The sequence below is a fragment of the Lontra canadensis genome, unplaced genomic scaffold (assembly GCF_010015895.1).
Source record: "Lontra canadensis isolate GAN:19392208 unplaced genomic scaffold, GSC_riverotter_1.0 scaffold15, whole genome shotgun sequence".
NCBI lineage: Eukaryota > Metazoa > Chordata > Mammalia > Carnivora > Mustelidae > Lontra > Lontra canadensis.
The window spans coordinates 14,571,325-14,585,573 of NW_022631009.1; the positions used below are offsets into that span (position 1 = coordinate 14,571,325).

Sequence of the window (14,249 nt, forward strand, 5' to 3'; positions counted from 1 at the left end):
TTCTAGTGTCTTTTAATTTGAAAATTCTTTAATCCTCAGAATCATCACTTGAATTTAAATACACTATTTCACTTAAAAAGGCTCTTCATTCCATCAGATGGCCAGTCCCCAAGCCTGCTCCCTTATTTAACTTTGTGGAAGGTTTTCAGTGCTCTTCCGTCTCCATGTTCAAACCGCATGAGAAAATGACCGCATCAACCCGCAGAAAGATATATGCATCCTATAAGCAAGGGGGATGGAACTGCAGATGGAATGAAGAGCCTTTTTAAGTGAAATAGTGTATTTAAATTCAAGTGATGATTCTGAGGATTAAAGAATTTTCAAATTAAAAGACACTAGAAGATTTTGAAGTTATTTAACTTTTAGGGGCTGAGTGGTGCACTAGCTTCTCTAGAAATTTCTTTCACTCTCACAACTGTTCTCCTTCATGGACCAGATGGAGAGGAGAAGGGAGTTGAGGGAAATTGGAAGGGGAGGTGAACCATGAGAGACTATGGACTCTGAAAAACAATCTGAGGGTTTTGAAGGGGCGGGGGGGTGGGAGGTTGGGGGATCCAGGTGGTGGGTATTGGAGAGGGCACGGATTGCATGGAGCACTGGGTGTGGGGCAAAAATAATGAATACTGTTATGCTGAAAAAATAAAAATAAAAATTAAAAAAAAAAAAGGCTCTTCATTGAAAAGCCTAAATGTAGTACTTAATTTGGCCACAGGAGGGCTTCTAGGTTTTTTTTTTTCTCAATTGTGTGATCTAGAAATTCAAACACTGAAAGATACCTTTCAATGAAAGGGCACACTGGCTGGTGGATGGGTTAGTCGGCATGTTTCCTTAAATGAGATCATCTGAGAATTGAAGTAAAAATACTGCTCCACTGTATTAGGCACAGAGACTCATTTGGCACACCAATGCAGGTAACCTTCTGTATAACTGAAGGCTGATTCTGAAGTGTCACAAGAGAAGGTTAATTTCATTTGCACAGTCTGCTATCTCTTGCTCATGGCTCCTTAATTTCTCTCAGGTTCTATCCCTCATCCATAAAAATAAAGAATAGAACACCTGCCTAATAAGCTTCACCTGTGCCTGGTATATGCATTACCAATAAGGGGTAATTTTAATTGTTGTTATTATCAACACATGTCATTAAAGGATTCTGAAAGACACTTGTTTTGTGACATAACCTTTCAATACAGGCGATTATATAGTTGCTAATATTTCAGCCTTGAAAATAAGTTACGGGTCCAAATTAGTAGAGCAGTTATAAAAACACATTAAATTAACAATTCAGATATCTGCTTTAACATAATAGATATGCCACTGGCACTTGTTATGAATCAAATTATTACAAGTCCAATCATTAAAAATTCAGTAGTGGTAGGGTTATTTTTGATAACTCACCGTACATCTCTCTGCAACCCAAACTCACCATTTAGACTTCTATTTTCTAGGCTTATCTATTTATGTGGCCAAGCTTGTCATTGTTTCTCCCTCATTTTCTCATCTTTAAGGAATATTGTGTTTATATGCTAAACTACTTTCTGAAGGCAAAATGCTGTTTTTTTTTTTTTTTTTTTTTTTTTTCCCTCAGCCAGTTAGTAAGTTGGAAAAGCAATAGAAGGTGATGGACATGTTGAAGGGTGGGAGGAAAGGGCACTGGAAAACAGAGAGGCAGTTGTGCAAACTTTATGGGCTTTTCTAGTTAACTGATTTTTGGAAACATGCTATTGTAAGCTTTAAAAATGGAAATATGAACCTGTTTACCCTTCTATCAGTTCTTATTATTTGACTATAAATAACCTCAAAGACACCATGCCTACCATCTCTTGAAAAATAAGACCTGAACATTTTCATCAGGAAAGAGGACACCAGAGAGTAGATGTAGGAAGAGGACATAAAATGGCAGAACAGGAAAGCATGGTTTTAGTCACCACATCCTGAAATAGTGCTAGACCTACATGGACGCATGTCTTCAGACCTGATGGATACAACGGAACCCAAAGACACAGGAACATGGCTTGACAAAGTCACAGAGAAAACTGATGTGGGAGTCAGAATTAGGAATCTGGCCTCCTGAGTGTGATCTCTAGATAAGAACACTAAAGTAGCGGAGACAAAATTTTCAAACATCCCATACTCAGTTAGGCTGGTGGGTTCCTCATTTTATTTGCTATAAATATATGCCCTTTGATGTAACTTTGGTTAACCTATGAAGCCATAGTCTCTACTTTAAAGGCTTTTGGATATGACCAAATCTCTCTAAAATGAAGTCATAAGCAAAGCAAAGCCTCCATACCCTCTTTCTGGGTAGATTTATCTCCTCTATGCAAATAAAGCAGCATTATGCCTACAGGACTCTACCCAGAGTTTACTGTTTTCTTAGCTGATGGGTTCTACGTGGGGTTCAATCCCTCCAAAACGAAGTAACATGCAAGGCCAGTGCACGCCTGCACAGCTATCTGTCCTCCCTCAGCCTCTATTTTCTTAGTGGTTTTGGTAGTCATGGAGGCACATCAACCACTGTCTCGACACCCTGACAGAACATGGTGAGAGACTTGAGAGCCCGGAGGAAACATGAAAAGAACAAACACAAATAAACAAGAAGCGGTGCTGGTTGTGGGGGGCAAAAATGAAAGCACGTAGCACGTCAGCTCACACGCTGGAGAGCCCAAGACACACATGACTAACTCCCCTCAGGCCAGGACAGGGCCAGTCCCCAAGCCTGCTCCCTTACTTAACTTTGTGGAAGGTTTTCAGTGCTCTTCCGTCTCCGTGTTCAAACCGCATGAGAAAATGACCGCATCAACCCGCAGAAAGATATACGCATCCTATAAGCAAGGGGGATGGAACTGCAGATCCCCACATTCACAGGACTGTTCAGACAGACGGCACCTGTCCAAATGCATCACATGTCTGGTGCTCACCAATAGTGTAGAACCTCTTCAGCTCACTCCTCCGAGAAGGATGCTTCTGGGTATTGGTTGCATTGTTCTGCTCTTCTTCAATGATGGGCGTCTTGGGTGTGGGGGGCTTACTGGCTTGTGGCGTCTGCTTTCCTGCAGCAGCCAGAGGGTTGAACCCTGGAGCAGTAATATCCACCGACTGGGACTTTTTCTTCAACCTACAGGTAAAGAATACCAGATGCTGTGGTTACTTGCTCGAGACACACTTGTTTCAACTTCATCATAATTTTTTTTTCAACAACTGAGTTAATATTTGGCCCTTAAATAGAACCAAGTTTATTCAGAAATTATAGACCTTCTCTACAGTATCTTAAATTCTTCAAATATTTGTGAAACTAGTTGGGGAAAAAAAAATCTGCCTAATCATTTTAACAGATTTTGTTAAAAGGTATTAGAATGTAAGGCGATAAAGGATTTTTATTTTTCTAACAGCAACTAAAATGTGATGTCAGACAAAGACAATGCATTTGGCTACTGCTTTTAGTTCCAAAAGGAGTATATTTAATGCTATTGTAAAACACTAGTTAGAAATAAATAACTGCAACCCAGAAGGAAATAATGAAATGATTATTTGGGTAACTAGAGGCTGCCAGGGCTTCTCTATTTAATCTATAATAGCATCTTAGCTGTAAAAATTATAGAGTTCACATTATTTCTCCAGACATTCTCATGGATTGCTCACTCCTATGTTTTAGAGAGCTGACATGAGAACTCACATGGAAAGCAAAAGGCTATCCATAAAATTTCCCCCCGCTCATGCATAGAGAACGTTTCTCTTGGTGTAAACATTACTGATAAATGATATGAGATAAATATAAATATGTCAAGCTACACAACTTTGTATTTGTAATCATAACTGAACCTTAAGCCCAATCTACTCTTGGCTCATGGTACTTCTAGAAGCTAACACTAGGTGTCATTTTTCAAGTCTAGATTCCACATAGAAAACAAGTTGGTAGTTTTCTTTATCAGATATAGCAGCCACTTTGGAAAACAGTGTGGAGATTCCTCAAAAAATTAAAAACAGAGCTACCCTACGACCCTGAAATTGGCACTATTGGGTATTTACTCCAAAGATACAGATGCAGTGAAAAGAAGGGCCATCTGTACCCCAATGTTCATAGCAGCAATGGCCACGGTTGCCAAACTGTGGAAAGAACCAAGATGCCCTTCAACAGATGAATGGATAAAGAAGATATGGTCTATATACACAATGGAATATTACAAGGTCATCAGAAAGGATGAACACCCAACTTTTGTATCAAGATGCATAGGACTGGAAGAGATTATGCTGCGTGAAATAAGTCAAGCAGAGAGAGTCAATTATCATATGGTTTCACTTACTTGTGGAGCATAAGGAATAACATGGAGGACATTAGGAGAAGGAAAGGAAAAGTGAACTGTGGTAAATCGGAGGGGCAGACAAACCATGAGAGACTGTGGACTCTGAGAAACAAACTAAGAGTTTTGGAGGAGAGGGGGTAGGAGATGGGTGAGCCTGGTGATGGGTATTAAAGAGGGCACTTATTGCATGGAGCACTGGGTGTGGCACATAAACAATGAATCTCAGAACAGTGAAAAAAAAAATACAGCAGTCATACTTGAAAATTGCAATTTCCTATGTTTTGCACTTTTATACCTCCAGACTCTATTTAGGCTTTTCCAGTACATTCTTCTATATTCTGTCCCACTGTCAGGTCCTGCTCATGTTTCTAGACTCAGCTTAAAAATGGTCTCCTCTGGCACGAGAGCATGGTGTTTTAAGACCATTGACATTGGAGTTAGAAATTCTAGGCTTGGGGTGCCAAGGTGGCTCAGTTGGTTAAGTGTCTGCCTTTAGCTCAGGTCATGATCCCAGGGTCCTGAGGTCAAGCCCTGCCTCAGGTTCCTTGCTCAGCAGGGAGTCTGCTTCTCCCTCTACCCCTCCTCTTGCTCAAGATATCTCTCTCTCTTTTTCTCTCACATAAACAAATAAAAATCTTAAAAAAAAAAAGAAAAGAAAAGAAAAGAAAATCAAGGTTCAAACATCATGTCTATCACTTAAGCTTTGAAACCTCAGACATATTATTTAACCATCTGGAGACAGAAAAGCAACAAAACAATAAGAATATGAAGCTCCTGTCACCCAATTATTGTTATTTTATAGGGGACTGTTACCCAAAGGATAAAAATTAACACTTTAAAGAAAGAATAGCCAAGGCTTGATGTCAGATTGATAACAAGGGAGGAGAAAGAAGAGGTAGAAGAAAGGGGATTCCAAGGTTTCTGGTATAGGAGATAAAGTGGATTAAGATTTATTGTGGGAGAATGAAGGACTCCTAGAATATGCTCCTCCAGGAGTACAGTTCCACGGAATAGCATAGTTTTTAGAATACAAGCAGGGTTGCATTACAGATTTGTAGTAAAAAAATTAGATTTTGGATTATCTTGTTGACTATAAAAAATGTTGACTAATTTTCATTGAATATAAAAGCAGGGGGAGATTGGGGAGGGAAGAAGGAGGAGAACAAAGCTGAGTGGGAGAACAGGATTGGGCAAGAAGACTTCCAAGGACCTTCAGATTTGAAGCATCTACAAGTAGACACAATTCATGCAGCAACTGGTAAAATTATTAAGTTTTTGTGTGGGAATCAGGGCTGGACCTCAAGACATTGTTTACAAATAATAACTTACATATAGTCATAGAGACATCCTGGCAAGAGTCAAAGATCATACGACTGACCATGTGTATCTGGGGCACCTGGTAGGACAGTCATTGAGTGTCTGACTCTTGGTTTTGGCTCAGATCATGATCTTGGGGTTGTGAGATTGAGCCCGGCATCAAGCTCCATACTCAAGTGTGGAGTCTGCTTGGATTTCTCTCTCCTCCCTTTGCCTCTCCCCACTTCTCTAAAATACATTTATTTTTATTTTTTTAAAATATTTAATTTATTTATTTGACAGACAGAGATCACAAGTAGACAGAGAGGCAGGCAGAGAGAGAGAGAGAAGCAGGCTCCCCACTGAGCAGAGAGCCCGATGCGGGGCTTGATCCCAGAACGCTGGGATCATGACCTGAGCTGAAGGCAGAGGCTTAACCCACTGAGCCACCCAGGCGTCCCTCCAAAATACATTTTTAAAAAAATATGTATCTCATTGCTAGACCACACCATCTGTAGTAGACTGTGAATTAACATAGTTATCATACTATATATTTACTTTTTCCTTTTATAATTTTGAGAAAAATTTAAACTACAGAAATACTGTTATTTAACCATTAAAATTATTTTTGTTATATTTCTTTCATTAATATTTGTATAAATCTTTTATCTTATAAAGAATAGTTATATTGAAAATAAATGGCATCCTCTGGGCAGCTTCCCATGATATAGACCTTGGTATCTCATATCATTCCACAGAGGGGATTATTCATAATTAACTCTAAGCTTCTATTTAATCGAACTTATTAGAGCAAAAACTTTTTTAAAGGAATAAAAGTATCAATTAGTATAAGATTCATTAATGAAAGCAGTATTTACTACAGTTTAGCAATTTCACCATCACCCATATGATTTTAGCCATACCCACATATCACCTACTTAGTATTCATGAAAATTGAACTGCTTTCTCCAAACTGCCAACAAATATGTTAAAAAGTGCTCAACAGCATTAATCATGAGAATCACAAATTAGGACCAAATTGAACTCATAGCACACCCCTCAAAATGGCTTCAAGGTGAAAGACATGACATTAATTGTGGAGATAAGGAGCTATTGGAATTCGCCAACACCTGATGGTAGGTTTGCAAATTGGTACGACCACTTTGGACAAATGTCTGGCAATATCTGCTTAGCTGAAGGCATGCATCTTTTTACTCACCAATTGTATTCCTAGGATATGTCCTACACAATATGTTCACCCAAAGACACAGTCACAAACGTTCATAGAGGCACTATTTTTAACACCTTAATATCCAACACAACCCAAATGTTTACTAACAGTAGAAAAGGGCAAATGCATTGTGATAATAGTTGTACAATGAAACTTGTACAGCAATGGAAATGAATGAGCTACAACTACTTGCAACAGCAAGGAATGTTTTCACAAAAATGATGCTGGGCAAGAGCAGCCCGGTACCAAAGAACGCATACTGTGTGATTCCATTAATATAAAGTTCAAATAGAAGAAAACCCACCTCTGATGTTAAAAGTGTGGGTAGGATAACTGCTGAGAGTTATAATATTGATGGAGACATGAAGGTGTTTGTAGGATTCTAGCAATGTTTTGTTTCCTTTTCTGGGTACAAGGACATGTTTACTTTGTTAAAAACCTAATCATCTATGATTTTTGCAGATCTTCTGCACATATGTGATACTATCCATATGAAACTGACCAACTTTTAAAATTACTCATTTACAATGAAGATTACTTGCCACAAAAAGTGACAGTAAAAAGAAACAGAATGACAATATTGGCCTTTAGCCTCTCAAAGATGACCAAAGTAGAGTGAATCTAAGGAAGGATCCTTTCATTTAATAGTATTTTAAAAGAATCACTCTGGCCGCTCTGGTGGTTTGATTGAAAGCTGCATCTCAAAGGTAAGGTGAGCAAGCCACATGGAATGTCCTTCAAGGAGTAGCTAGCAAGAATCACCCGGTGTACCACAGAGTCGAGGAGATGTGGATTTACTTTGCACAGGGTTATCTACTTTTTTTAATGCCTTAGTCTTCCCAATAACACCATTCTTGTCCTAGTCTGGGGTTTGCAGGCTGGAGCGGAATGTTACAGTAGTACTACACACAACTAAGAAAGGCATCAAAATTAGTAAGAATAAGTTAAGAAATACGTTGCAGGTCATTGAGGCAACAAAGTTAATTTGTCCCAACATGGCTTCCCAGAAAAGCATACTTAGATGCACTAAGACTAGAAATATCATATTGAACCCTAAACACTCTATGAAATCACACATATTTGACCATTTTCACCAACAGAAATGTCAATTTTCTTGGGCAAAATAGGTAAAGGGGATTAAGAGATACAAACTTTAGAGTTATAAATGAGCCAAGCAATGAAAAATACAGCATAAGGAATATAGTCAATTGTGTTGTAATCATGTTGTATGGTGACAGATGGTGACTTCACTTGTCATGGTGACCACTGGGTAACATACAAAACTGTTAGGCATCTATAACTAATATAACAGTGTACATCAATTATACTATTAAAAGCTATAATAAATTCTTAATATCAAGTTTCTATAGCTCATCTCATCAACTTTATTTCAAAATTAAATTTGAATTTTACTCTAAAGCAAGCTTTTTGGGAAAAGGGAGCTCAGGGGAGTAAGAATTTAAGGGAAATGTATTAAATTTTATAGAAAGAAAGCAGGTTGTGCTCTAGTTCTCAGAAAAGATTATTTATCAAAATATAAGTGTAACAACTTTTATCTCAAATTCATACAGACTATTTTTATCACCAGAAACTGTTTCAGAATTGATCATTTACTAAATTAAAGTCTCATATTGTAGCCTGGCAGCAATGACAGCTTAGATTGGAGACAGTGCTAGCTACAATGGATGAAGTTCTACGTCACTTAAAAATGTCTCCACATCCCACAAGTCCTTTTCAAGTAGCCTCTTTGGAAAGAGCAAGTAATTGTGGGCTCCAAAGGCCACAGACAAGCAGAAAATAGCCCTAAGGCATTTTCCCTGTCCCTTTTGCCCTTCCTCACCAGATAGTCTTCTCAATCAACACCTGAAGGGTGTTAATATTTTCATTGTTGCTGCTGGAGTCTGGAACACTGCCAGTAGCTTGAGTAGCTTTGCTGGCTTGTCTAAGAAAATACTTCTCTGTGCAGGTTTTTAGAAAGCAGAACTGTGTGGGTAACTGAATTACCCCTTTAAAGATCCTAAAAATGACTACTGTGATTGGCAAGGAAACGTGCAAACTGCTACCTTCAATTTCCAAATTTCACAAAGGGAAGTCTTTCTCAATTTTTAACAGTGTTCTTAATTAAATGTTAAACAAATGTAAATAGCATAATGGAATATGTAGGTGTACAAGAGATAAAATACTCATTGATATTAAGTGAAACATTACAAACAGAGACAAAAATAATCTCTTAACTGGCACCAAAAGAATCTTTGTTTAATGTGCTTTGCATTTCCAAAGGAAAATGGGGCCGACATCTTGGATGGAGAAAAGGAAAAGAGTGAAAGGAGCCATCCCTTTTGCCACTGCCCCACTATGTAGACAATCTAGTGGTTCATAATCTTTGCCCTTTATTCTTCCTCTGTTTTTGAGCAGAAAAGAACTAGTCCTTCTCTTCTCCACATGTATTCTAACACCTTTTTTCAGCCTGGTAACAATGTTGGACACTTTTGAGACTCAGTTTTCTCATCTATAAAATGGGGATAAAACGTACCCAGCTGGGTTCTATAGATTATGTAAACATCCTCTGTGAAAGTGCCTAGCATAGCATTCACACAGGATACTCTCAGTAAATGGGGGTTCTAACCTCTTTGTAAAAGGATGTAAGGGAGGATGTAATTTTGTTCTTCAAACTTCCAAGGGATGCTGCAGAATTAGAACAGTTTCTCAGGATCCTTCGCTGCTGCACTACTCAGGGGCTATGCTGCATTTTGTAAGGGGGTCTCACTTTTTCTGCCATGTGGATTTGGGGGAAGGAACAGAGAATAAAGGTTTTTGTGTGGTGTACAATATGATATCTCTCCTGTGAGAGTCCCCAGATCTTCTGGAAAAAAAACTGAATCCATCAAATAGTTTGCTTGAGTGCATACATTTTTTAAATCTTTATGAGCTGAATTAAAATAGCAATTAATTAAAATATTAAAATAGCAAACTTGTAAGCAGAGGTATAGACCAGAGAACCATGGGAGGGACAAAAACTTGAAAGGAAGTAAGAGGCTTTGACTTTCCTACTCTGTAAAAATAGGATTCATGCTCATTTCAACTCGTTCTTTAAGGAGCAAGAAAAGCCCTTATAGGTCAATGATGAAATGAAGTCACAGGAACTAGAGGAAAAAATAAGTGGCCGAAAACTTCCAATATCAACCAGTTTAAATGGGATTATCCTCATAATAATCAACTAAATTTCCTTCTTACATAATTTATTTCTACTTTACTAGAAACATGAGAAACCTTCCATGTATTTTTCAAATCACTGAGTAGAATGCATGCATCTTTGCTTAAATGAGTTACTGGACACCCCAAAGGTCAGGGTTTGCACCAACAGCAACTAAATATGGCTTTACGATGCCAACCATAGAGGACTGCTCTCAAAGATCCGGGTTGGTTGTCTATTTCAATAGCTTTGCCCACGGAGACAGCTTCTCTTAAGCTTCCTTACCTTTAGCCCTTAATTACTATTGTTTATTACTCATCTACTCTTTTGGGCATCCCTTTCCTTTTTCTCCTACATTGTAGGGTTTTCATCTACTATCACTAGCCTTCTATCATTTGCCATTCAAGTTATAGCCAAGCAATGCTTGTCATCTTTCTTTGTCTGCCAGGCTCCACATCTTTTAATAGTTTTGCCATTTTGTCTATATACCACATGATAGAATTCTACCTTAAGCCTAAACTAAATCCTCCCATGACTTAAATGTGTAAGAAAAAAAAAATGGTTTCATTTAGTTTGAGTTCTTCACTGGAATTACACCTTGCATCAAATGGAATTCAAACTGTACCTTTATTAGAACTAACTGGATATGCTCCTGAGTTCTGCAGCTATCTGACAAAAATGAACGCTCTACTATACACCTAGTAAAGTCTTAGGATGCCCTGGGGTATGGTAGCAACAGTTGAGAAAATCCACCATAGTATAATGAGAATATTCCTTAGGTCAGAGGAATTTAAAGTGGCAAAACAATAGAATATGAAAGCCCCATGTATATGTATTTGACTGTGTGCCTCTAGAATAATAGCAGAGTGGTTAAGACTATGGACATGGGGCCAGATTCCCTTGAATTGAATCCCTAGTCTGATATTTACTAGCTTGTAATCTTAGAAAAATTTCTTAACCTCATCTTGTCTTGGCCCTCTCATGTGTAAAATGGAGGTATTAATAACCCCTGTGTCATAAAACTGACATGAGCATTAAGTTAACCTTTATAAAACCACTTAAAATACTTAGCATGTAGTGAGTATTATTAGTTGCTTTAAACAAAAACGCAAGCAAACATAAACAGTCACTGGATGTTTATAATATACAGGGCAAAGGTCATGTATACATCATTTCATTTACTGATCACAATAAACCTATGAGGTAGTATCATATTCCTTATTATTAGATGGGGCAGCTGAGGTTTAGAGAAAGAGACAGGGCTATAAACTAGGGATGCTGGAATCCAACCAGTACATTTTGACCAAAAGGCCACTCTTTGGAACTAGGGGATAGAGATAAATTTCAGCTGTGATATTTCCCAGCCAAGGGACTTTTGGCAAGGACCTGGACTTTCTACACTTCTTATTTTCTTACCCACAATGGTGGTAGTCATGCTATCTGCCTGCTTCACCCAAGAGAGTTATTGTGGGCACAAAATGTGTTAAGTCATGTGAAAGCACGTTGCAAATTTTCAAAAATCTACAGGACTGGTACTAGCTATACAAATTCACTCTTTGCCACATTAATCTGTTGTATACTAACAAATGTGCATGTATACACATAATACACGGATGTATGTAAATGGCTGTTGCCCTAAAACCCAACATTTTGTAGTCCTTTCCAGTAATTTCCAGCAAGAAGACCATCTGTGGTTTGCACAACTCATTACTGTTAGCAAAGCTGTCTCCTTGCTTCCTAAAAGAGCTGGTGTAAGGGTATTTTTTTTTTTTTAAGTAGTAAAGCTGCTGAGAATGCAGATTTGTCCAAGTTGGATACTGTGGCTGCTGCAAAAATCTCGAGTCACTCAAAAAGAGCTTTGGAGAGCAAATGCCTAAAAAAATTTCACATTTCAAAATTAAGGCCTTTTGTTACTCCTCCTGTACAGTCTGACTAAAAATCAGCAGCTAAAAACAAACCACACACTCAGCAAAAAAAACAAACATATTCAGAAGTCCAACTGGAAGAAAATGACAGATTGGAAATCTACGCATTAAACCAAACAAACAAAGAAACAATCCAGCAAGATAACAGACTATGCCAATCACAGGCTGCTTTGTAAGTGCTATGCCTATACTATTCTTGGTGGCCCTAACACAGGAACAAAGCAGAAAATCTCATTAATGTAGAATCAGGATTTACACAACACAACCTTTTACAATTCTAAACCAACGCAAAGTGTTCCAACAGAGTATCCTTTGGGAGTGCAAACTGGTATTAGTTAATGGGACACCAAAACTAGGTACCTTGTTATAAAAAGACATGTTTCTAGCCCTGTTTTCATCCTAAGAAATGTATGCTTTCCTATTTGGAAATACAGACAACAGAGAATTCAAGAATCAAGCCACAGGTGCCAAGATATGTAAGAATGGTTTGCTAGAGCTTCTCTTGTTAAATGCAACCGAATTCAACTCTGTGAAGGGCAAGGCCAGTGTCTATAACATGAGTTATGTAGAAGCATACATGAATTCACTGCTATTATACCTAATTCTATGCTAAAAATACCAGAAATTAAATCCCAGACCAATCTGCCTCTCTAGAGTTTAGTAAGTCCTGACATAAAAGGTGAATATTTCTTATAGACCTTTCATGAAACAGACATCCAAATCCTCCAGGTTTGCCAGCTGGTTTATTTATACCTGTGTTCACATCAGCCGAGAGAGGAGAGAGAGTAAAAAGCCCTTTCGATGAGGAGTCCTTACCACCAGATTAACCTAATCCCTGTATTCACAGAAATCTCAGTCTGTTCATCAGTTTATTTCTAGGATTTAGCATGGCTCTTGCCATCTAGTAGGCAATAAATAAATAGATTATGGGATGAATGAATGGTCTCATCGTGGGGAAAAAAAAAACACAAGAAATAATACAAAAAGATAAGCAAGTTCACATATAAAAAAGCTATGAAAATAAACTAAAAGAGTAAGACTTTGGACAGTTTGGAAGCAGATACAATGATCAATTTAATTCATTCATTTAAGATAGCCTTCTTCCCACCCCACTATGGGAATGCGCTTTTGAATTTAAAAAAAGGAAATACATTCAAAATCTCCACTGTGACCAATGTGAACAATATTTCAATTCTTTATTCACTAAACCCAGTCTTACAATTTGTAAGGAAACACTCTGTACTTTGATAAATTGATATCCTTACACAAAACTTTGCAGTGGTGGCATGGAGAAGAAGAAGGAGCAACGACTCTGGAATTGGGTTCAAGTTCAGGATCTACTGCTTTTAAGCAACCTAAAGAAGAAATGTTTTAATTTTATTGACTAGAAATATCTACTTAATATTTTTGGAGCACTCATTAAGAGTTTTGCACATTATCTTTCTACTATGAAATTTCAAAGCACTAAGTTAATAGTAGTAACATTTTCACGAGTTTCCCTTTCCATGTACTTTCCAATTATACTACTATATTATAAGCATTCACCTTGAAATTACACAAATTTCCAATTTATTTCAGTTTTTGCCTTGGAACTTCAAAGCCTTTCAACTGGAAAAATCCTGAACGTACAAACACATTATGCAAATCCAAAGATTAGGGCTTGAAGGATTTAGAAGTCAAATTCTTATAAATGTTAAACAGTCCTCTACAAGAACTCACAGAGATGAAACTTAATTTTATTACCTTTGATGAAATGATTTGTAACATGCTATTGCCACACTGAATGCATTCTGTTTATTCATTTTAGTAAGAAGAAATCAGAATAAATAAGACTATCTTAAGACTTAGGCTTCTATCCAACATTGCTGATTAAAGGAATCTATTTTCGACAGGGCCTATTACACACTATCTGTATAAAACATATGGACTAGCTGATTAAAATGTAGTTTTGCTTACGTACAACATAAGGCAACTCTGAACTTAATCAAGATAGCTTCTGTAGGTAATGATCATCTGGACCAAAGCCTAGTGGTTTACAGTTAAAATGCCAATGTAGCACAACAGTCTCCCATCTTAATTTCCTCAAATGAAGATTCAAGAATCAGGAAATGAACATACAGAAAAATGCAGGTCTTGTGTTTACATATTAATTCAGGATCTTAATGGAAAACATAACTCTGGTTAATCCATTGCTTCTTTACGTCCTTTTTTTTTTTTTTTAGATTTATTTATTTATTTGATAGAGGATGAGCAATCGTGTGGGGCGTAGGAGGCAGTGGGAGAAAAAATCTTTAGCAGACTCC

General features: G+C 37.6%; 1 protein-coding gene across 6 annotated transcripts in view; it reads right to left on the reverse strand.

Moving 5' to 3' along the window:
- The window catches only part of OXR1 (oxidation resistance 1), a 444,696-nt gene that overhangs the window by 207,728 nt on the left and 222,719 nt on the right, over positions 1-14,249 (reverse strand). For all 6 annotated transcript variants that reach the window (XM_032858478.1, XM_032858479.1, XM_032858483.1 and 3 more), the window contains one exon: positions 2,919-3,115. In XM_032858478.1, coding sequence (XP_032714369.1) covers positions 2,919-3,115 — 197 coding nt within the window. The remainder of the gene's footprint in view (positions 1-2,918; positions 3,116-14,249) is intronic.